At 51.2% G+C, this 21,527-nt stretch overlaps 1 protein-coding gene across 2 annotated transcripts in view; it reads right to left on the bottom strand.

Moving 5' to 3' along the window:
* POLE (DNA polymerase epsilon, catalytic subunit) overlaps positions 1-21,163 on the bottom strand; it is a 29,942-nt gene extending 8,779 nt beyond the window's left edge. For both annotated transcript variants that reach the window (XM_056504532.1, XM_056504533.1), the window contains exons 1-32: positions 20,928-21,163; positions 20,385-20,465; positions 20,267-20,311; positions 20,038-20,130; positions 19,421-19,575; positions 18,145-18,286; positions 17,775-17,855; positions 17,436-17,543; positions 16,913-17,023; positions 16,567-16,652; positions 15,737-15,856; positions 14,860-14,992; positions 14,075-14,188; positions 13,089-13,301; positions 12,298-12,405; positions 11,530-11,658; positions 10,619-10,721; positions 10,378-10,524; positions 9,649-9,794; positions 8,741-8,889; positions 8,278-8,370; positions 7,472-7,616; positions 6,837-6,994; positions 4,983-5,178; positions 4,438-4,652; positions 4,069-4,171; positions 3,818-3,898; positions 3,618-3,740; positions 3,312-3,530; positions 2,797-3,006; positions 1,507-1,647; positions 1,050-1,190 (exon numbers count right to left, since the gene is read on the bottom strand). In XM_056504532.1, coding sequence (XP_056360507.1) covers positions 1,050-1,190; positions 1,507-1,647; positions 2,797-3,006; positions 3,312-3,530; positions 3,618-3,740; positions 3,818-3,898; positions 4,069-4,171; positions 4,438-4,652; positions 4,983-5,178; positions 6,837-6,994; positions 7,472-7,616; positions 8,278-8,370; positions 8,741-8,889; positions 9,649-9,794; positions 10,378-10,524; positions 10,619-10,721; positions 11,530-11,658; positions 12,298-12,405; positions 13,089-13,301; positions 14,075-14,188; positions 14,860-14,992; positions 15,737-15,856; positions 16,567-16,652; positions 16,913-17,023; positions 17,436-17,543; positions 17,775-17,855; positions 18,145-18,286; positions 19,421-19,575; positions 20,038-20,130; positions 20,267-20,311; positions 20,385-20,465; positions 20,928-21,158 — 4,320 coding nt within the window. In that variant the 5' untranslated portion in view covers positions 21,159-21,163. The remainder of the gene's footprint in view (positions 1-1,049; positions 1,191-1,506; positions 1,648-2,796; positions 3,007-3,311; positions 3,531-3,617; positions 3,741-3,817; positions 3,899-4,068; positions 4,172-4,437; positions 4,653-4,982; positions 5,179-6,836; positions 6,995-7,471; positions 7,617-8,277; positions 8,371-8,740; positions 8,890-9,648; positions 9,795-10,377; positions 10,525-10,618; positions 10,722-11,529; positions 11,659-12,297; positions 12,406-13,088; positions 13,302-14,074; positions 14,189-14,859; positions 14,993-15,736; positions 15,857-16,566; positions 16,653-16,912; positions 17,024-17,435; positions 17,544-17,774; positions 17,856-18,144; positions 18,287-19,420; positions 19,576-20,037; positions 20,131-20,266; positions 20,312-20,384; positions 20,466-20,927) is intronic.
* Between the last annotated feature and the right edge of the window lie 364 nt (positions 21,164-21,527).

The following is a 21,527-nucleotide window of genomic DNA, read 5'->3' as shown; positions in this document are numbered from 1 at the left end:
TGGTTGGTGGGCACCTTTTTCAATTGCTGATGGCATATATGGTTCAATGTTTTACATCACCAGAGGATCTCACAGCCTCCATGTAATCATTAAGAGTTGTACCTTGCCTTGAGAAACCTTTCTTCAAATTTTTCAAAAGCAGAAACTTAAGGTGAATAAAAAAGAGTTTTCTTTAACTACGTTCCACTGGAGTGCTTCATAGGTTGTACCAGTAACTTCAGTAGCAAAAGTCTCCCAAGTCTGTGATGATCTTTTTGCCCTTGCAGCCTCCTGCACCTCGGAAAGCATTTCATAGCCAGTGGCACCTCCATTGACAGCAAAGCTTGTCCTACTCAGGACTTTCCATCCATAATGATCCTACAGTGCATTTCAGTACAAAATTCACCTGCCTTTATGCTTTCTTTAACTCCACTCTTACAATGGTGAGGTCCATCCTGCCACTTCCATACAGGCCAGGTCTGTTCACTTTAGTATCTTCTTGGTTAAATTCCTGTCATCAGGTTTTTATCTGCTTGACAAACCAATATCCTCACTTGAAGCAAGCATCTCAGGTTTCCACCTTTATTTTCAGCAATGGCAAATTTAATCTTAGCCTCATTGCTTTCTACAGGATTTCTTTTAGGTTGTACTTGCTCTTCCCAACTTCCAAGTTATATGCTGCTCTTTTCTCTAAAGCTTTTACAACCTTGTTTTAGAGGACATGGCACTCAGATGCTCAGACCTATGTATCACTCCACATATGTTGGGTTTTCCCCCAGCTTTACTTCAAATGCCCCTTCTCCTTCCTGGTTCCAATACCAGCAGAACTAGCTCTGGATTAGTTTAGAGGAAGCTCTCCATTTCTTTCCCCAAAGTTTCCTAACTCCAAATAAACTGAAGTCCCTTTCTCAGCATACTGTAACCCATGTGCAGATACTCAGCATTTCTGTCCGTACGAGCATAACTTCCAGTTTCCTGGACAATGTCTTGGATCTTTGGTGTCTCACTGCAGCTCAGACTAACAAGCTACTGCTCAGCAACCTTTAAAGAGGAGCACCTGGAGGAGTTACCTGTGTCTCATACACTCCCTCGATGTCTGGAGCAGAGAGGTCTGCGTTGATTTCGTTAACGTGCTCTTGGTACATGTCTTCAGGGACAGAGTATTCGTACAAGTTATAAACTAAGTTTGAGCGGGGCAGGATCCTGTTTACCTGCCAAAGTAAGGGACAGGATTATTGGGACACATCCCACCACATGGCACCACTGCCAGGACCCAGGCTTTGAGCCAGGCTACTTCCTGGTGTTTCCTCCTAAGGAAATCAGTGGGTTATGCTCATACACGTTATAAATTCCTGTAACAGAAAACTTGATTTTCAGGCAGGCTGGGATTAGCAGAGGGACTAAGGCCTGGATGAGGAATATCCATGGGGTAGAAGAATGAGGTGTTGCAGATGCTTGTAAGGGGAGGTGAAGTGTCTTACCTAAGTGCAAGCAGCTGTTTCCCCTTCCAGAGGGGCAGGTCCTCACCTTCCTGTAGGCTGTTCCCTCCTCAGGCTTTGGGATGCGCTGGTTGACATAGAAGACACGGGGGATCAGCTTGATGCAGTGCAGGTCACTCCCTATCACTGCCCACAGCCGGAACAGCCCAGGCTGGCCAGTCTCAGCGATCTGCGGGACAGGAGGCACGAAGTCAGCGTCAGTACCTACATCTGCAGAGTGCTCTGGGGATCTACATGGTTAGCTGGTGGCTAAAAACAAAGCAGGGGGCTTAGAGAGGCATCACTTCAGCTCTGCAGTCCCCCTGTCCTGCTACTTGTCCCAGGGTACCATGAAGAAAACTCTGCCTCAGGCTAGCCAACTAACTCCAGGGAATGTCTTCCAAGTCACTCTGAAGTCCTGAATCTGCAGCTCTGAGACCTTTCTGGATGATGAAGTGGGTGACAGAGGCTGGGCTTAGGTGGCCACACATAACAAATGTTTGTAAAAACACCTGGATGACACCACCCCACCTCTTCATTTGTACATTGTCTGCTTCTGGGCACCACTAGAAGGAATCCTACGTCCAATGCTGGGCTTCTCAACACAGGACATAGACATACTGAATGGAGTGATGTGCCACAAGGAGAAAGAACGGATTGAAGCATCTTTCATATTTGGAAAGGCTGGCAGAACTGGGACTGTCCATCCCAGAGCAGATAAAGCTCAGAGGGCTCTCATCCACATATATATATCCAAAGGAAAGTGCAGAGAGGACAGAACCTGGCTCTTCCCAGTGGTGCCCAGTGGCAGGACCAGACATCATGGGAATAAAGCAGAATGCAGGAGGGTCCCTCTGCATGTCAGAAACTTTTTCCCTGCAAAGGTAAACCCGGTCCAGGTTGCCCATGGAAGGTATTAATAATATTAATTTAATAGTATTAATATCTCCATCCTTGCAGATATTCCAGGATGTGATCCTGGGACCCCAGCTCTGGTGGCACTGACTGAGCAGGATGTGGGACCAGTGGGACATGAAAGCTCACCCAGCCTCAGCAGAAGTTTTTGCCATTCTGTAACTGTGGAGTGCTGCCTGTGGCGTGAACTAGAGCTGCCCCACCAGCAGATCTACCCACACACCCCAGAGCCACCAAGAATGACTGCGTAGGCACCTGTTTCCATCCAGATGTGTGCGAGTCTGAGGCTTTGCAGCCCCTCCTGGGCTCCCTAGAGCTAACACTTCCATGGGGTAGGTCGGGGTTCCTGAACGTCACCGTTTGACCCAGAGTGTAAATGTGAGGCTGGTGCCCCAGGCTGCTGTGTGGCAGATCCCCCCGGTACCTGCACGAGCTGCCAGGGTAAGTCCAGGATGCTGCGCGCTCTCTGGCGCAGGTAACTGCCCAGCCCTTTGGAGAGAGCATCACGCACTGCTCCTCCCCCTGCCCCCCCGCCATCGTCCTCCAGCCGCCGCCTCTTCCGCCGCTCCTTCCGCTGCCGAGCCTGCAGCTCCCACTTCTTCTGCTGGAAGCGCAGCCAGACCAGGTGCTCTTCCTGAGCGGGGTGACAGCAAGCATGCAATCAGCCACGGCCTCCCAGCCCCACAGCATACACCATACAGCCTAGCCCTCCAGTCCCCTGTCCCATATCATGGTTCTGCCCCAGCTGCAAAGCCACCACCCCCCTTTTCTCTATCAGTGGTTGCTTTTCTATCTCCTGGTATATTTCCCCTTGTATCCCAGAGCCATGTGTGTGCAGAGTGTTTTGGAAAACCCACAGCTTGCTCCTGGAAGCACCCAAGCTGCTTGAATGGATGAGCAAAGTCCTGGGGCATCCCCTGCTCAATCTGCTTCACTTACCTTGGTGGTGCCAAGGGGTGGAGGTGGTCCCAGGATCTCCCGCCAGGACTGGGACAGCTCCAGGTCCTGGGACAGCTGTTGGCTTTCCTCTGCTGCAGGGATGCGCTTCCGCTTATTTGCAATGGGAACAAGTGGCTGAGGGATCTTGACAGCCCCAAAGTCCTCTATGTCACCCACCTGTGAGCTGGGTGCCCCCTCCACAGGCCGGCTGGCAAGAACCTGAGAGAGCAAGGAAAGCAGCAAGATGGGGGCTACAAGAGAAAAGCCCCATTGGCACAGCTAGCAGCTTCCCCTCATCCTCTTTACCTGTTTCTTGCCTTCTGAAACAAAGAGCTCATTGATTTTTTTCTGTTTGTACACATCATTCTTCTCCAGGAGCTTCTTATGAAGCCAGTCTGGGTGTCGGACCCGCGGCACTGGGTTCTTTACCTGCAGAGTAGCTCCAAATCACACTGAGTCCCCAGCACAAATCCTACCTCCTGTCCACCCCCTGCACTGCCCCATACCTGCTGCAGGGCTGCAGGAATGGTGATGATTTTCTGAATGGTGCTGCCCAGTCTCTCGATGTAGTAGTCCCAGTCCAGGATCTGGGAAGAGGGCAGAACTTGGGCAGTGAAGAAATCCAAGCAGAATGGCCCCCAGACACAGAATCAAACATGGCAGTAGCACCCCCACCCCAGCCCCCTGCTTCGTGAGCACAGGCAGCTACTGCCCCAAGGAGGAGCCCGTCCCACATCCGAAGGGATGCCTCACTCACCGCACGGATGTTGAAGTCCTGCAGCGAGGGGCTCTTCAGCCATTTTCGGAGGTAGTGTTTGCGCACGCTGGGCTCGGCTTGGAAGATGGCAAGAGGGATAGCCCTGGGGAAGGCAGGGAATCCATGTCCTAGCACCCCACAATCTACTCTCCCAGCCTGTGGAGATCCTCCAGGCTTCTAAACTCCTTCTAAACGAGGCCACTGGGCTGTACAGTATTCCCCACTGCCCTGCTCATGGCCTGTGCCAGATTCAGGTATGTATTCCAGTTCTGGCCATGTATTCCAGCTCTCTCCCTTCCTGCTACCTGCCCATCCCCTCTTGGTTTCTCCCACAAGGCCAGAAGTCCTGGCCCGTCCAGATGAAGTTACCTCTCGGTGACTGGAGACCCTTCTGGTTTCTTGGAAATGATGAAGCGACAGCTCAGCCCTGCATCCTTCACCATCTGGTCCCCCAAAAACTCAGCCAGGCGCTTGGCAGTGCTGATGGAGGTGGACTTCTGCTCCCCGTAGTCCTCCAGTTTGCGTGACATGGACCGGTTCTCTGAGATGAGCTCAAACAGCTCTGAATCAGGCATGTTGGCAGCCTGAAAGACAGGGAAAAGCCCAAAGTTAGAAAGAACGAATGATCAAACTTTGCGGCTGTCAGGAACAGGGAGCACCACACACAGCTGATGTCTCTCTTTACAGGGAGCCTGGGAATTGTTTCTGGGTGCAGCTGCCAGTGGGATCTATAGAAAAGAGGGAGTGTGGGTTTCTGGCTTGCACTCCACACTCTGTGAAGCGACTGATGGTGAAAGAGGTACAGGGGACCACTGACTGTGCAAGCAACGTCCAACCTCCCACAGTGCCTGACCAGCTCAGATGCTCCTTTCCATGCTCTACCTCAGAGCACAGATTTGCTGAGCTGTGCCTACCTTGCTGTAGAGCACATCCAGCCAATAATCAGCCACCTTGGCCACAGAAGCATAGACCTCCTCCAGGGTGCTGCCTTTCAGAAAGGCTTCAAACACAGATGACTGGAATATCTTCACCAGCTGCAGTTCTCCCCGGCGTTTCACCTCAAAGCCCTTCAGCTCAGCCAGGGACCCATCCTCGTTGAACACGGCATACCTAGGAGAGAGTGTGAATAAACCTGGCCTGCACCAAGGGACATGTCCCCCAGGGTGCCACTGATGTCCCTCCTGCCAGGGTGCTTCTCCCCATGCCTTTGTCCACCATCCAGCACGTTCAAAGGAGCCACAGAAGCCCCCGGATAATCTCAAGAATCTACAGCTTCTCTAGCAGCCATTTCACCTTGGTCTGGAAAAGGACATCAGCTCTTCCCCAGCTCATCCACACTGACTCATCAAACTACAGGGGAAGGGACCTTAAAGGTTATCCAGTCCCACACCCCTGCCACGGGTAGGGATGCCTTCCACTAGACCAGGTTGTTCCAGAGGGGCTCCAGCCCTTGGAGCATTTCCAGGGCCTCCTCTGGATTCAATCCAGCAGCTTCATGTGTTTTTGTTCTAAGCACACCAAACCTTGATGCAGCACTCACTGATGGAGAGAAGTGACCTTAATTGGTGGAGCATGACCTTAACTGTGTGTAACTAAGGGTGGGAGATGAGAGTCCAAATGGAAATGAAGGTATTAGGAAGAGATTTAGAAAGAAGGAAACTGTCAACTCCAATGCTGGCAGAGTGGTTGAGAGGAAACTGGATACAGCCATGACACACTTAAGGGAACATTCTCCCTCTTGCCTTTTCTCTTGCATTGTTTTGCCTTTCACAGCCCTGAAAATATTACCTGTATGTCACACAAAAACTCAAACCATCACTGTGAGAACAACTGGTGAGGAGAGGGGATACTCAAACCTGCTTGGCTAGTCCTTCTCCCACCTGCCCACATTCCCACCAGCACAGCTCTTCCTTCCTCCACCAACCATGGGGTCTGCAGCCACCTCCAGGCTGTTGTGGTTAGAGAGTGACCAGGAAATAAATGTCCTTTCTAAGATCCCTTAACTATAGGAATCCAGAGTCTCCGAGAGGAGTCCCACAAGCATAGCCCAAAGTGAGCAACACTTTGATTCCTGCAGAATGCCTGGAGAAGGGCACTGGCAGGGAATGGTGTGTGCTGAACCTTGTCCTGTCATGGAATAAGGACAAAAAAAGTCCAGAATTGTGAGGACAGAGGGTGCTGGGGACAGCAACAGTATGCTTTGTAGTCAGATCCAGGTCTGTGGGCTGCCACCCAAAATAACAGATGCTACTGTTCTAGCTCACATTCTTGGTTAGGAGGTGGCTGTTGAGAAATCAGTGAAGTTTTGGGTACAACTACCCTGTAATGTGACAGTAATGACAGAACCAGTGCTACTTACAGATGGAGGGGGAAGGAGAAACACATAGAAGTGTTACTGGAAGACTGTGAGCTTGTGAGAGATAGGAAGGCAGGAACTGCTGAGTTTTAACAGATTAGATTGAATACAAGCAGTATTAGAAATCCTCAAAAGGAAAGTCAATGTTCTCCTGCACATCTCAGAGCCAAACAGAGAGATGTCTGGTCACTAGGCTGGAGAAAAGTTATTTTGCTGTTATCTGCTAAAATTTACTGTCATAGTAGCTGGATTCAAAGATGATCTGATGTAAGAAACTTGTCATTTAAAGCCAGTGAGTCAAATGCTGCTGGCTCTGGAGGCAAGGACAAACATGCCCCACAGGCACAATGGCAACGAGATCCTTAGTCTGTTAACTCAGGGAAAGAGAATATTTCAAGTTTCAAAATCTTACCTTTTCTTCAGCTTCTTGCCCTCCTCTTTGGAGGCTGGAAGGATCATGGCCAGGTACGGACCATCCACTTCAAAAAAGATGCTGTTCTCTGAGCGTGTGGTGTAGGTGAGCGAGGCTGGATCCTGCAGTTCCTGGTACTGGTCATTTGTGAAGCCCTCCTGTGGCAGTCCCAGGAGAACAGTTTCAATCCACAGCTGTCTGGTCACACCAGGCCATGCCCCTGGGATATACCCTGCCCAAACGGACACCTGAGCACCCCTCTGAGAGCTACAGCAAAATTTAGTACTCAAAAGTCAAAACACCTGTCTGTTGAGAAGAAAAAGGCTTTGGACCCTAAAATGATATTTCCTTGTCTTACAGAGCTTGGAGTGAGCAGAGAATAGGTTTAGACCTTGTGCTGGACTCCCCACTTGCACAGGTAAGCATGCACCTAACCTGGCCCTTTACAGGCTCCCCTCTCTGATGGGGGATGCTGAGCCTCTTTCTCCACTCAGATGCTCTCCAGGGGTATCATCCTCAACACTTCACCCAGTACACAGGGAGTGGAGATGGAAGAGGGGCTCTCCCTGCTCTCCCAGCTGTCCATCTCCTTTTTCCCAGGCTGCAGAGCTGGCCTGGACAGGTGCCAGACTCACCTTCACCAGGATGTTCAGCATGGCACCTGGGTAAGAGATGGTTACTTTTGGCTTCTTGATATTGGTTGACTTGATGACGAAGTTCTCTGGGAAGCTATTGGGAAGGACGCACCAAATCCCATCAGTATCCAGCTCCAGAGGTCTCCTAAGGAAGGAAGGAAGGAAGGCCACTGTCAGGCAGAGCAGATGAGAGGTGAGGATCAGCTCTGTGATCCCCATGAAAACAGCAGCAGCCTTTTGCATCCCCTCTGTTCCCTTCTGCAAAGCAAACCCTCAAATACAACAACAGTATGAGGAATCTCAATGCTCACAGAATTAGAGAATCACAGAGCACTCAATGTTGAAAGGGACTTAAAACTCATCTCATTCCAACAACTCCTTGTCATGGGCAAAAGCAACTTCCCCTAGACCAGGTTACTCCAAGCCCTGTCCAACCTGGCCTTGAAACACTTCCAGGGATTCAGGGGCAGCCACGGCTTCTCTGAGCAACTTGTGCAGAGAAGAATTTCTTCCCAATATTCCATCTAACCCTGCCCTCTGGCAGTGGGAAGTCATTCCCCCTTGCCCAACACTCCTGGCTGTAGCCCAAAATCTGTATCCACCTTTCCTGGAGTCTCTTTAAGCACTTAAAGGGGCTCTAAGGTCTCCCTGGAGCCTTCTCTTCTCCAGGATGAAAAACCCCAGCTTTCCCAGCCCTTCTTCCTCATTGGAAATGTGTCCTATCCCTCTGAAAACTCAAGTGTTTAACATGCTCCCACATCTGTCCTAGATGCAGATGGACCTTCTTCAGCTCAGCACACACTCACCCAATCTGCTCAATCAGCTCTCTGGCTTGGGTGATGATATTTGCCCCCGTGAAGCAGACAATGCCAGCCATTTCCATGGAGTACCAGCGAGCTCTGTGAGCAGAGGAGTCACAGTTAAAAGCATTGCATGCTCCCTCCAAAACCCAGCTATGGAAGGGCAGGAAGATCTCCAGGGGAACAATGGCAAGAAACACAACACAGGCCTTGGAACATTGTTCTCCTATGAAATTCTCTACTTATGATGTTCCAGAAAAGCTGAAAATCCACTAACAGACAAGATTCCCATAATTTAATGCCTGGTAAGAGTCTCCAGGATGAGGAATAAGGGGTAGAAGCAAGAGAAGAGCGTTACAGCAAGACCTATTCTCATCTTGGTGCTTCAGGAAGCAACTACCTCACCAGAACAATCCTGGTTTCCAAGGGTCCTCTCTAGAGGATCCTGGATGGCCCAGCGGAGATTTACCCTTTCCGCATGACGTATCCGTAGAAAGAGTTGAGGATGCACTTGTGGGCCAGCTGCAGGGAGTCATAGAGGATCTCCATGTTCTTGCAGCGCTTCACTTCAGAGGCATCTCCTGTCTCCACTGCTGCAGAGAGCTTCTTCTTCCACACCTGCATGCCAAGGGCAGAGTTAATACAATTCCACATATCAGAACTAGTGGCACCCAACTGCTTTCCACTTGGTCCCAGTATAGCATTGCAGCTCTACAGGAATATCTTTGCCAAAGATCAGCATCATGAGTCAAACATCCCATTTCCTTTTGCAGCACAGAAGGGGTTGGCCAGAGGCACTTTGTCACTTAGAAGAGACTCGCACCTCCAGTCACTGATCGGAATTCAACCAGCACCAGCTGTGCTGCACCGTATGTGTGCAGGGAAGAACTCAATACACTGCCTGCTGCAATCCATGATGCCCAGCTAACAGCAGAACCACCAGTGTAGGAAAAGCCTCTGTCAGCCCTGGGAATCATGGCAAAAGAGGCAGCTGGGGGAACAGTGAAGCAACAGACTAATTAACTCTGCCAGACATAGAGCCCCAGTGCCTTGTAGAACAGTTTGAGTTGGAAGGGACCTTAAAGCTCATCTCATCCCACCCCCTGCCTTGGGCAGGAACACCTTTCACTAGACCAGGTTGCTTTAAGTCCCATCCAACCAACTGGCCTTGGACCTTTGAGGGATGGGGCAGCCACAGCTTCTGGTCAACCAGTGCCAGCACCTTACCTCCCTCACAGGGAAGAATTTATTCCAAACAGCTAACACCCTGCTCTCTATCAGTGGGAAGCCAACAGAGTAATCCTCTGAGGTTTTCAGCAAGGCACAAGAAGTCCCCAGGCTTGGCAAGACAATCTGAACAGCACCCAAGCTCAGTACCTTGTGCAGACCCTTGAACTCGTATCGGCGGTCCCGGAACGCTCGCACTGTGTCCACGTAAAAAGAGTTTTCTCGTTGGCAGATGGTGGTGACTCGCTCCTCCACCTTGGTGACGTGGATCTTCTTGTACGCCTTGCGGCAGTAATCTGGTCAGGGGAGAAGGCAAAGGGAGGCTCTCAGGGACGGGTGCCCTGCTACAGAGGGATGAGCAGAGTAGGGACGGGAGGCAGCTAAGCATAAGGCATGGGTGAGAGGGGGACAGTCCTACTGCAAAGGGAGAGGAAGATTCCAATATGGAATCTTTCCAATATGGAACCTTTACAGAGGTGGAGGGCAAGGGGGAAAACAAACTAATCATATGGCCCACCTACAAACCCAGGCTCTGCCCTCAGCCAGCTGGGTGGTTCTGCTGGACAGCATCACCCCAGGTGATAGGATAATGTGATTTCCCTTTCATTAAGTGGCTTTATTTAGTAGCCTTACAAAAAACGGAGCCATTCATATTTCAGCTCAAATCTGTGGCTCTCCAACACAAAAGGAAGCACTGAGAAAGGTACCAATGCCTGGCTCCTCTTAGGAAGCACACGAGTCTGCTGGAATCCTGGAGAAGTTCTGAGACCAGACTGACCTCACCCCACAGTCCTAGGAGGGGGTCACTACTGCTGAACACTGCTCACAGTCCAGGTTGCAAAACACTGCCAGGATCATGACCTTGTTTTCCTTTTTTACCTGCCAGGCGCTTTTTCTCATACTTGGCTTGCTCCTCCCGGGAGAGCTCATGGAAGGCACGGGGTGCTCCATCAGGGAACAAGGGAGGGAACTTCTCCGACTCCAGCTGCTGCTGGATGCGGTGATACTCGCTGCGGCTGGCAGGCACTGCAGAGGAAGGCAGGGCTCAGTCTCTCAGGGGACAAGCAGGAATCTGGCTCCATCTCTGTGGGCTGCACTACATGGTCCTTCCTGTACTTACTGAATTCTCCTCTCCACTGCCACGTCATCCGGCGCTGACAGTTGGCACCTGGCTTGTTGAAGTCACAGGCAGCGCATGTGGCCTCATCCACCATGGCCGAGGGCTGGATACAGCAACAGACACACAGGTGATAGAGGGACAGGTCCCCAAATAACAACTCATGCTAGAACAGGTGCTGAGTGGCAGCAGAGCACAGGTATGAACATCAGAGATGGTATTCAATGAGTTCCCCTTTCCAGAGCCTTTTGGGAGCACAAGCCCCCAAAACAACAGCTGGGTTTCTGGGAAGAGTTCTAGCTAAAGCTGTAGCTGAATCTCTGAAGACCTGGCCATCCAGACAAGGACAATAGAGCTGGGGAAGAGGTTGGAGCACAAGTCTAATGAGGAGCAGCTGAGGAAGCGGGGGGTTCAGCCCAGAGAAAAGTAGGCTCAGGGAGGACATTCTTTTTCCTCCAACTCCCTGACAAGAGGGTGGAGCCAGGTGGGGGTCAGGCTCTACTCCCAGGGAACAAGTGAGGAAACAGCCTCAAGTTGTGCCAGACAATATTTAGGTTGGATATTAGGGAAAAATCCTTCACTGAAAGGGTGATCAGACACCAGGTTGTCCAGAGTGGCATTCTCCAGGAAGTATTTAAAAGCCATGTGGATGTGCCACTTGGGGACATGGGCTAGTGGTGGCTTTAGCAATGCTGGCAGACTGGTTGGACTCAATGGTCTTAGAAAGCTTTTCCAACCAAAGTAATTCCATGATTCCACAATTCCATGGCAGCTTGACCAGATTTTACAGCCAGCCATATCTACTTCCCCTACCCTGTGCAGAAAGTTCAGCCATTGTTTTTAAGGGGATCCAGATGGACCATCATGGGTCATCTGGAAGTCAGATTAGGAGAGACAAAATTAATGTTATTCACCTGCAACCTGTTGGTCAAAATGATGTTGGGGTACATGGCCCCCACATCCAGATGATAGATAAGAGGACACTCAATTCTGTTGGGAACATCCTTCAGGGAATTCAGTTTGGCCTTGATTTCATCACAAACCTGTGGTAAGACAGAGAAGTGAAACTAGGGCAGGAAGGTATTAATGAGCCAAATACTTGTTGAATTTGGATCTTCTTCACATGGACACTTGCCACAGGCTCTGGGGATGGATCTAAAGGACTAAAGGAGCAGATCAGAGACTCCTTGAACCCTGGTGCTTTAGGTTTTGATTTGAACCTCCAGGATAAGCTTTTTCTGTAGGGATACCTGGCAAGTGGGAGCAGCTGCTTCCTAAATATGACTTGATCAAGAAACTTTTCAGTGCAAGTGGGTTAATGGAGACAACAGCAAAGACCAGAGGTGCTGCCCTCCAAGAAATTCCAAACTTGGATTTGGAGAGGGGCAACCTGCACTTTTGTAGCTGATAAGAAGTAGGGAACAAGAGGAACAAGAGTATTTGGGATATCTGAGGGGTCTGCCTTCTCCCTAAATTCCTTTCCAGCTCTCTCAGAGCTTTGCCCTCAGTTGAACCTGTGAAGGGAAAAGCAGGAGCTGCATTCCTGAGATGGGGCAGAGATCCTCATCCCCAGGCTGGGCTGTTTAGTCTCTCTTTGCAGAGCATAAACCAAACCCAAACAAGCATTTTAGAGCTGCAATCCCAGTTTCCTGCTCAGCTCAGCCATGCTGCAGGTGCTGTACCTCCTGGAAGTTGGTGACCTGATCCAAGGGCAGACCCTCCTCTTCCTCGATGGCGTGCTGCAGGGTCTTCTCCACGTGCTGCACCAGGAAGTCGAAGGCAGCAGGATTCTACAGGGACATGAGGAGCCAGTGAGGCCATAGGGAGCTGTCCCTGGCTGCAGGCTGGCAGCTTCTGCCCTGCACCCCTGTCCCTGCTTGGCCTGGGGACCTCTAAGCCGTAAGGGACATGTTGAGGCACTGGGGGAAGTGATGGAGGTAGCAGAAACAGGTAAAAACCCCTCAGGAAGGGTTCAGAAGAAGTTCAGTTTAGGAGAGAGGACAAAATCCCAAGTGACAGAGGCATAACTTCCAAGAACCACTGGCTGAAAAACAAACCCAAAACCCTACTTCACCACCATCCCCTGCTGTCAACAAGCTCTGGATTTCTTGCTCTCCCACTGAAGCACAGATGGCCACTTAGAGATCTCCTCCCATCCCAGCACAGCTTCAGGTAGCAAGGGTCTCCTGGAGGTTACAAGCATTGGAACAGGATGTTGAGGTGAGTGATGAAATCACCATCCCTGGAAGTGTTCAGATGTGGCACTTGGAGACAGTGGTGGCCTTGGCAATGCTGGGTTAATAGCTGCACTTGGCAGCATTAAAGGGCTTTTCCAGCCTTACTGATTTCTGTGATTCTAGGTGTTGCCCTAGAAGCTCAGCAGAGATACACTGCAGATGCCAACAAGAGCAGGAATGCCATCCCTCCCCACCACACTGACCCACAAGGACGGGGCTGGCTGCTGGCCCATTACCATTCTGAAGCGGCAGGGAATGTCACTGCGGAACACCCCAGACTCCAGGGCTTCCACGTGGCCTCCCACGTAGGTCTCAGAGTCCAGCACGTGTCCATCTTCGGTAAGTTTGTTGAATTCTTGCTCCTGCTTGTTGGGGAAGATGATGTTGGCATGGTAGGCCTGAACCATCAGCAGTGCCTCGCACAGTGTCCCAGATCCTTTTCTTAACACCTGCACATGAGAAACCAAATCTGGTTTAAAAGTCAAAAAATGTAGATTTAAATATCAGGAGCAAATTCTTCCCTGTGAGGGTGGTGAGGCACTGGATTGGCACAGGTTTCCCAGAGAAGCTGTGGCTGCCCCATTGCTGGAAGTGTTCCAGGCCAGGTTGGACAGAGCTTGGAGCAATCTGGTCTAGTGGAAGGCATCCCTGCCCTTTACAGGAGGGTGGACAAAATTATCTTTAAGATCCCTTCCAACCCAAACCAGCCTGTGATTTTGCAGAAGTGCTGTCCCAGCACTGGCAAGGCTGGACTGTCACACAACAAGCAGACAGCTTCAGCTGGTGACACATCTGCAACATCACTCCACCAAGTGCCTTTGTCAGCTCCACCAGGTGGGAACAAACTGACATCTTCTACAGCTTAGCACTGACAGCTTCCTCATCATACTCCCTACAGCTGACAACAGCCATCAGGACACCCAACTTTGCATGGCCACAACTGCAAGTGAACTTGGCTGAGCATGAAGCATCAGCCATACTTTCTTCCTCCAACCCTGCACTGCCCAATCTCAGGTGTCTTCTTCTTCTAGAAACCTGTCTCCAAACACCCCACAGCTATAGGAGCAAGGAATAGCCCCTAAATCCACCCTTCCTTCCTCCCTGCCACACATGCAGAGTGTCTAGGCAGTGGGAATCAGATCTGTGGCCAGAGCATCCCTGCAGTGTGGGAATCATGGCACTTCACCCAGCAAAGAGATCATAATTTTGGGAAAGCACTCACCTCATCAGGCTCCATGGGAATGATGGTACACAAGGCAAAAATGAAGGGATGCACATATTTCATATACATGTAGTAAGTAGCAACGGCATCGGACACTGAGTAGGTGGCCAGGGTCTGTCAAGGAACAAGAGACACAAATTAACCCAAATCCCAAGTGACATAGGGCCTCAATGACAATGATCTTTCATTGCTTCCTGCTGGACATTCTCCTATCAACAGAAGAAGGAAAACGTGTACTTCTCCACAGACTACATAAAGAATATATATATATATATATGTAAAAAAATTAAATATAGTTTATATATATAAAGAGTATAAACAATATAAAAAATAATGCATTTGCTTCTGAGACCATCCTGCTTTAGCTCTAATCAAACAGCAACATGTCAGCTCTAACTGAGAAGGAACAGGGAAGATGAGCTGAAGGAACATAATCTGCCCAGTCTGGGTCTCAGGAAGCTGCTCAGCAGAACATCCTGCCTGTGACACCTGCAGCACTAACCCTCTCCTGCATCCTCATCAGGTCTCAGTTCCTCATGGTGTTTCTGATTTCAGCAGTGCTTTTCACCCCACACTGATTAAATAATTCCAGAGAATGCACAGTGTAATGCCAGGGCCAGAAGCACTTATGAGGAATCCTGTTCCTTCTCCCTGTAAGCTCTAAGGCATTGGAAAACTGGGCAGACAGATTCAGTTAATTTCTCAAAATCCAGTCTAACTTACAGACTCAGTCTTAGTGCAGCTGCTCTAGGTTTGTTTCCCCACAGGGCACAGGGAGGGAATACCTGAGGCTCCTCCGTGGCCATCCGGCACATCTCCTCAGGGTCCAGCTCCACTGGATCATAACCCAGTTTTGCTTTAGCTGCTGCTTTCAGGTTGTGACTTCCCACTGGGAGGTAACTGTCTCTCTTCACCCACCTGGACAGAATAAGGAAAACATCAGTTTGTGCAGAGAAACCAGACCTGACCTCCAAAACAGGGTCAAGATTGTGAAGGGGATCTCAACTACCATGGGGATCTCTCATCAAGTTCAGCCGAGCATCCAAGAACAGTGGGGCACAAGGCTGTCAACTTTGGCTAGCCCAACCAGAACAATGCCCACTGTCCATCCCACCACCACTGCTCATAATTTCCACCTTCCAGCTCCCTCAGTGGCTTTAAGATAAATATTTCACCACTGAAGAAGACCCCACCAGCAAGAACTGCAAGGACATCCTGCTGTGCTCCAGAGCCCAGTCTGCTCCGGGGGGAAATCCACAAAAAACCCCAAAGTTCTGTCTCTCCCACGTGTCCTTTCCTATTCCCTCTATGTCAGGAAGCTGGTAGGTGAGGCTATAGTCCCTTTCCCTGCTCCAATAGCCAGATCTTAACCCATTCCCTCTCTCTTTCTCTGTCCTCCCAAATCAGCGATCAAACACCCAAGGCTGCAGGGCAAGAGCAGCCTGGGAGCCCTTCAGGGGAAGACCTGACAGTTCCTGGGATGCAGCACACCAAGGGGAAGAAGACAACACAGGAATGGATAATCACACAGCTGAAGAAGGTGACACACAAAGTTTCCAACTGACAGAACACAAGAACAGTATTTAAATACAACTGTAGGTATTTTATCTGAATGGAAGAGATAAAGACACAGCTATGTGGCAGAGGGGCAGCATTCAGTACCTCAGACAGTCCATGTGGATGCACTGGGATGCTTTGTACTCTCCCTGGCTGTCCTTCTGAAACCCAATTTCCTGATACATATTAATTCCATGAGCTGCAGCTCTTGCTTCCACAAAGGGCCTGGAGAAAGAGGCAGCATGAAGAGAAGGAGCAGAACAGCCATGTTCCTGCATTTCCAACAATGGTTCCATGACAACTTGGTTATAAACTGCGTAAAGAATTTTTCCTGTGATTTATCTGTGTATCTGGTCACAGGGAAAACTTCCTGCAGGACAAGTAGACACATCATACCTGGAAGTGTTCAAGGCCGGCTGGGACTTGAAACAACCTGGTCTAGTGGAAGGTGTCTCTGCTCATGGTAGCGGGGTTGGAACAAGATGATTTTTAAGGTCTCCTCCAACCCAAACCATCTTGTGGCTCAAGAGGCAAAACCTGCTTGCTTGTATCCTGCACCTGGAGGCAGAGGTGTATGGTCCCTCTCCTCTTGCTTCCCCAGACTCTTCTGCACACCTCTTCCAATATCCTTCAGGTCTCTTTTGACCCTCTCCCTGCTCTCCCATGACTGAGTTCATCCACATGCTCACATTCCCACATTGCCAGGGTTTTAAAAGCAGCTCAGGCAAGCAGATGGGACCTTTCAGAAAGTCCTACTGCCAAGTCCAATGACCACAGGATTTGGTGAGGTGCAGGACATGGCTGCTCAACATATGGCCACAAGGCCTCCCCACACTGAGTTATGGAAGGATGTCGAGGATAGAACCTGACCTTGCCCTCTAGTTCAGATGACACATTGCCATCCCTGATGGCACAGTCACCATCCCTGATCTTACCAGTCAAAGAAGTCTCCATTGTATGTGACAATGATGGTGGGTTTGGTCTCCTGGATGTGTTCAAACCATCTCTGGATTAAATGAGCCTGGGGTGAAACAGAAAAGACATGTATTTTAAGGAACTTCATCTCCTCCACAAAGAGGTGATGGATTTGTTCCACCCTTCCTCTTTCCTCTGCACCTAGCACAAACCTGATCTCTCTTACCCTCATTCCCAAGAAACAAAAGTACAAGCAACCTTGCTGGACTTACTGTGCTTCCCAGGGAGGCAATCTGCCAGGGAATGGGCTCTCTGGGCAAGAAAAGCTCCAGGCAGATATAACTCTGCAGAGCAGAACTGACTTACCTCATCTGGTTCATTAAAGACACAAAATGGACCCTCATACTCTGGCTTGGGAGTAAACTCAAAGTCTTCAATGTTCTCTGAGACAATCTCCCTGTTTGTGATCAGGTAGCCCTGAGGAGGCAACAAGGAGGCAGTGAGGAGGACTGGGGGTGCAGATAACTCAAAAATGCTGCCCAAGCAATGGGATGCTTTCCTCTTGAAAGCCAGAGCTTCTGTCAAGAGGTAACAACATTTTGGGAGTCATTCATTGAAGCATCATCGACCATCGGAAAATGTGGCCATGGAGAGACGACACGGGACACCGGTGCTGTCTCTCTCCTGAAGAGAAGCACCAGCAACCTGGGCTGGGTTCCACAAAACTCTGTATCCAGTACATCACCCAGCCTTTAATGCTATTCAAACAACCATACATCATGCAGCTGACAGCATGGCAAGCCTGGAGACAGCAGGATTGGAGGGGAATGCTGGGTTGCTTCCTGGCTTTGCTGCCCAAGCCCAAAGGAAACCACCCTGGTATCCTTACCTGTCCATCAATCATGTAGGAGATCATCATGATCTGGTCTGTGTCTGCATCAGGAAACTTCAAAGGGAGTTTGGTTGTTTCAATATCAAAGGCAAGAACAACAGGATCCTGAGCAGGACCAAATCCATTAGAAAATATTCCAGAGCTGACTGAAAGGGCAGCTCCCCATAAAACCCAGTGTTGGTCCAGTAAGTGAACCAGAACATCCCCATTAATCATTTGAGTGCTTTAGCAACCCAAAAATCACTCCCCAAGCCCAGTGCTCCCCTGCCACCATGGTTCTACACTGGCAGCACGTCAGACACCAGTCTGTTGGGCACACACGCGCACAGCGCTCACCGGCCGCTCCACGAGGTCATCCCGGCGCGTGATCTCGGGGGGGAAGGTGCTGCCCCGGTACCGCACGTTGTACCAGTGAGCCTGGGGAGAGACAAGGGTGGGCAGTGCCTCATGGCAGGGAAACATCCCCACGTCACTGTCCAGCTGCTGGGGATGGAACTGTGGCAAACAGGCAGCCCAGAAGAAAGGCTCAACTTATGGCTGTGCATTAACCAGGTAGCTTTTCTGTGTGCCATTAACTAAGGAGAAGCCCAGCAGAACAGAACTGAGCTCTAGACATGAAGTCATTATCACCAATACTTTTGTAAAGGTGTTGGAGAGAAAGAGCTTTACTGTGCTTCAGGAATGTGACTGGGAAAGCAAAGCTCACCACATGGATCTTCAGGTCGATGGAAAGGCGAACATGGTAGGGCACATCATACTCCCGCATATCCACAATGTTGTCCATCTGATTGGCAATTTTTTTGGAGGCTCCTTCCTCATCTGTGCTTAGACTGCCCCCACTCAGAGCACTGCAAGAGCAAAGGGAAGCAACTGCCTTACCCATGTGTCACATAGAATCTCTAGGTTAGAAGAGACCTTTAAAATCATCGAGTCCAACCCATGCTCTAATACCTCAACCAAACCATGGCACTGAGTGCCACATCCAGCCTTCTTTTAAACACATCCAGGGATGGTGAGTCCACTACCTCCCTGGGCAGACAATTCCAGTACTTTACCACTCTTTCAGTGTAAAACTTTTTGCTAACATCCAACCTACATTTCTCTTGGTGCAGCTTAAGACCGTGTCCTCTCGGTCTGCCACTTGCTGCCTGGAAAAAGAGACCAACCCCCACAAACTACAACTACCCTTCAGGTAATTGCAGAGAGTGATAAGGTCACCCCTGAGTCTCCTTTTCTCCAGGCTAAACAACCCCAGCTCCCTCAGCTGTTCCTCACAGGGCTTGTCTTCCAAGCTCCTCACCAGCCTTGTTGCTCTCCTCTGGACGCACTCAAAGTCTCAATGTCCTTTCTAAACTGAGGGCCCAGAACTGGATGCTGCACTCAAGGTGAAGCCTCACCAGTGCTGAGTACACGGCAAGAATGACCACTGCCACAGGTGACACTAGCAGGAGTCAGGGACAGGAGAGAAATAGAAAACGTTGGATTATTTCTGTCTTGATCACAACTAGAAGTAAGGCTGCCCATTGCTTCTCTGGATCCTTTCACAGGGAACAGGCAAACTTTGACAGAAAACCAGAGATACCACCACATCCCATTCCATCAGCTCTGGGGCCTCTTGATGTGCAGCACAGAGCAGGAAGAACCACACTGAAGATGGGTGGTAGAGAGGCATAGCAGGGCACAGACACAGGCAAGACAACAACTCTGAGGACAGCTGGGAAATAATCAAGAGGTCTAATTATTAAGTGGGTGGTAAGGCACTGGCACACATTGCCCAGAGAAGCTGTGGCTGCCCATGGATCCCTAGAAGTGTTCAAGGCCAGGTTGGACAGGGATTGGATCAATCTGGGAGAGTGGAAGATGTTATCACAGGGGAGTTGGACTAGACAGCCTTTAGAGGTCCCTTCCAACCCAAACTACTCCATGGTTCTATGAATTATTAACATAAGAGACTGACTGAATCCCCTGTGGAGAGCTCCCACCTCGACAGCATGGTCGTGTAGACATCACTGGCCTGGTCCTGCTCCCTGTTTTTCCTCACAGCAGGAGAGATATCCTTCCGCACCTTCACCAAGTCCTCCACTGTGTTGAAGGACAGCTTGATGTAGTTCCTCTTCAGGCCCACCAAGTGGTTTGGCTGAAAAGCAGCAGAACAGCAGCTCAGGCATGGGCACTATGAGAGGGTGGAAGGCCAACAGGACTGACAGTAAAGCATCAAGGAGACATTCTGCTGGGTGTCAAGAGCACAACAGCAGCACAGCAAGAGCCCAGCCAGTCCTGCTGCTTGTGCAGGCACCCACAAGTGGAATTTACCCAGGGAAAAAGAGGAAGAAAGGGTCAAGCATAAGCAGCATCCCCCTTCTGCAGTATTCTTCTTCCTCCAGCCACTTTAATTTCAGAAATTAATATCCTGAACACATTGTCTGAAACAGCTGATATTTTCAAGAAGAGGAATGTAATTACTGCTGATAAGCAATTAGCCATAGTAAATACATTTGTGAGATGCCACAGCATCAGGAGATGCTGCTTTTCCTTCCTACTCATCCCTTCCTAGTAGAGCTGTGCAAGGTCCAAAAAAATGGCACAGAGGGATACAGACCAGGTCCAAGTCCTCTTTGGGGACAGTTTCCAGCTTCGCAATCTTCCCTTGGAACTTCTTGGAGAGGAAGGAAGACACTTCCCGCTCACAGCCCTGCCAAGAGACCTGGGGCTGAGCAGTGTGTCTCTGTCCTTGGGAGGAGATCATCCCAAAGCAGACTGCCCAGGAGATCTTGAGCTCCCCAAGATGCTGTCTCCTCCCCTGGAGAGCTTAGCCCTGCCCTCCTCACCTTCTGGGTGGCAATGTAGAAGTAGGGCTGGTAGGGTAGGGCCACCTAGGAAGGAGCAGACAGATGATGGTGACAGGTTCCCTCTTAGGACAGCACACCCACTTGCCCTGGTACCCACCTTGAAGCGGCTTCCATCCTCCTGGATGAAGTAGTAGTCCACTGCACTCACTGACCGCCGGTCCTCATCCAGCACCTCCGTCTGTCCACGGGTATCAGGATCCATGGACACCATGAGATTACCCCGGGACCCCGCCACGGGACAGCTCCCCCCGGATCTCACCGCAAGTCTCTGTGCGGGACTTCCCTTCCGCTAGGGCCAGGGAAACACGGGGGGCCCAGGAGGGACACTGGACCTCCTCCCTCGAGCAGGGCCGGGGTCTGTCAGTGGGAACGGCCCCGCCCGGCCCTACCTCGGGTCTCCCCAGGGGACTTACTCCCCCACGCCCCATCAGGGGTATCTCGGTGGGGCATTCCCCCTACACCCCACACTGTATCGGACGTCTGCCCATAGGAGCCCTGCCCCCAGCCCCACCGGCCATAGCTCGGTGGGACTCCCATTCCTGGTACGGCTGGGGTGTCTCGGTGGGAAACCCCTCCCCAGGCCCTATCGGGGGTCTCCCCACTGGACGCCCCGTGCCCCTCCTGCCGCGCCGGCCCATACCGGGTGCATGTTGATGAGCCAGCCCGTCCGCTCACCGGGCTCCGCGGGCCGCTCGAAGCCGAACAGCGCGTCCAGCCGGTCCGTGCGCTGCGCCCGCTCCAGGCGCTTGACTGCAGACAGCGCGGGGCCATCGTCACGGCCGGACCCGGCGCCGTCAGCCAGCTCCCGGTGCCCGCCCGGCCGCCACCCCCGACGCGCCGCCTCGGGCTCAGCGCCGTCCCGCAGCCCCATCCCGGCCGGCGGCTCAGCGGCGCCGCGGGAGGAATTTCCCGCGCTGCGCCCAGTTCTCGCGAGAGCGAACCGCTCACGGCGCCCCGCAGCGAGAGCACCAATCAGAACGCGGCCCCGCCTCCCCGGCGGGCACATCCCACCAATGACAGGCGGAGCTCTCGCCCCTCGTCCCGCCCCTCCGCGGCTCCCCGGGTGCGGCGGGAGGGCGGCCCCGAGCCCTCAGCGGGGACCCCTTGCGGGCCGCCGAGCCCCGCAGCCGCCTGCTCAGCCCCGGAGCCGGCTCCTGCCCAGGCCAAGGGTGTGGCTGCTACTTTCCGCCTTGTGGTTTTAAGTAGCAGCGAAGCTGAGAGCAGGTCCCAGAGTGAATCC

Source organism: Oenanthe melanoleuca, chromosome 15 (assembly GCF_029582105.1).
Source record: "Oenanthe melanoleuca isolate GR-GAL-2019-014 chromosome 15, OMel1.0, whole genome shotgun sequence".
Lineage (NCBI taxonomy): Eukaryota > Metazoa > Chordata > Aves > Passeriformes > Muscicapidae > Oenanthe > Oenanthe melanoleuca.
Note: the sequence above shows the minus strand (reverse complement) of the source record. Positions and strands in the feature narration are given on the sequence as shown.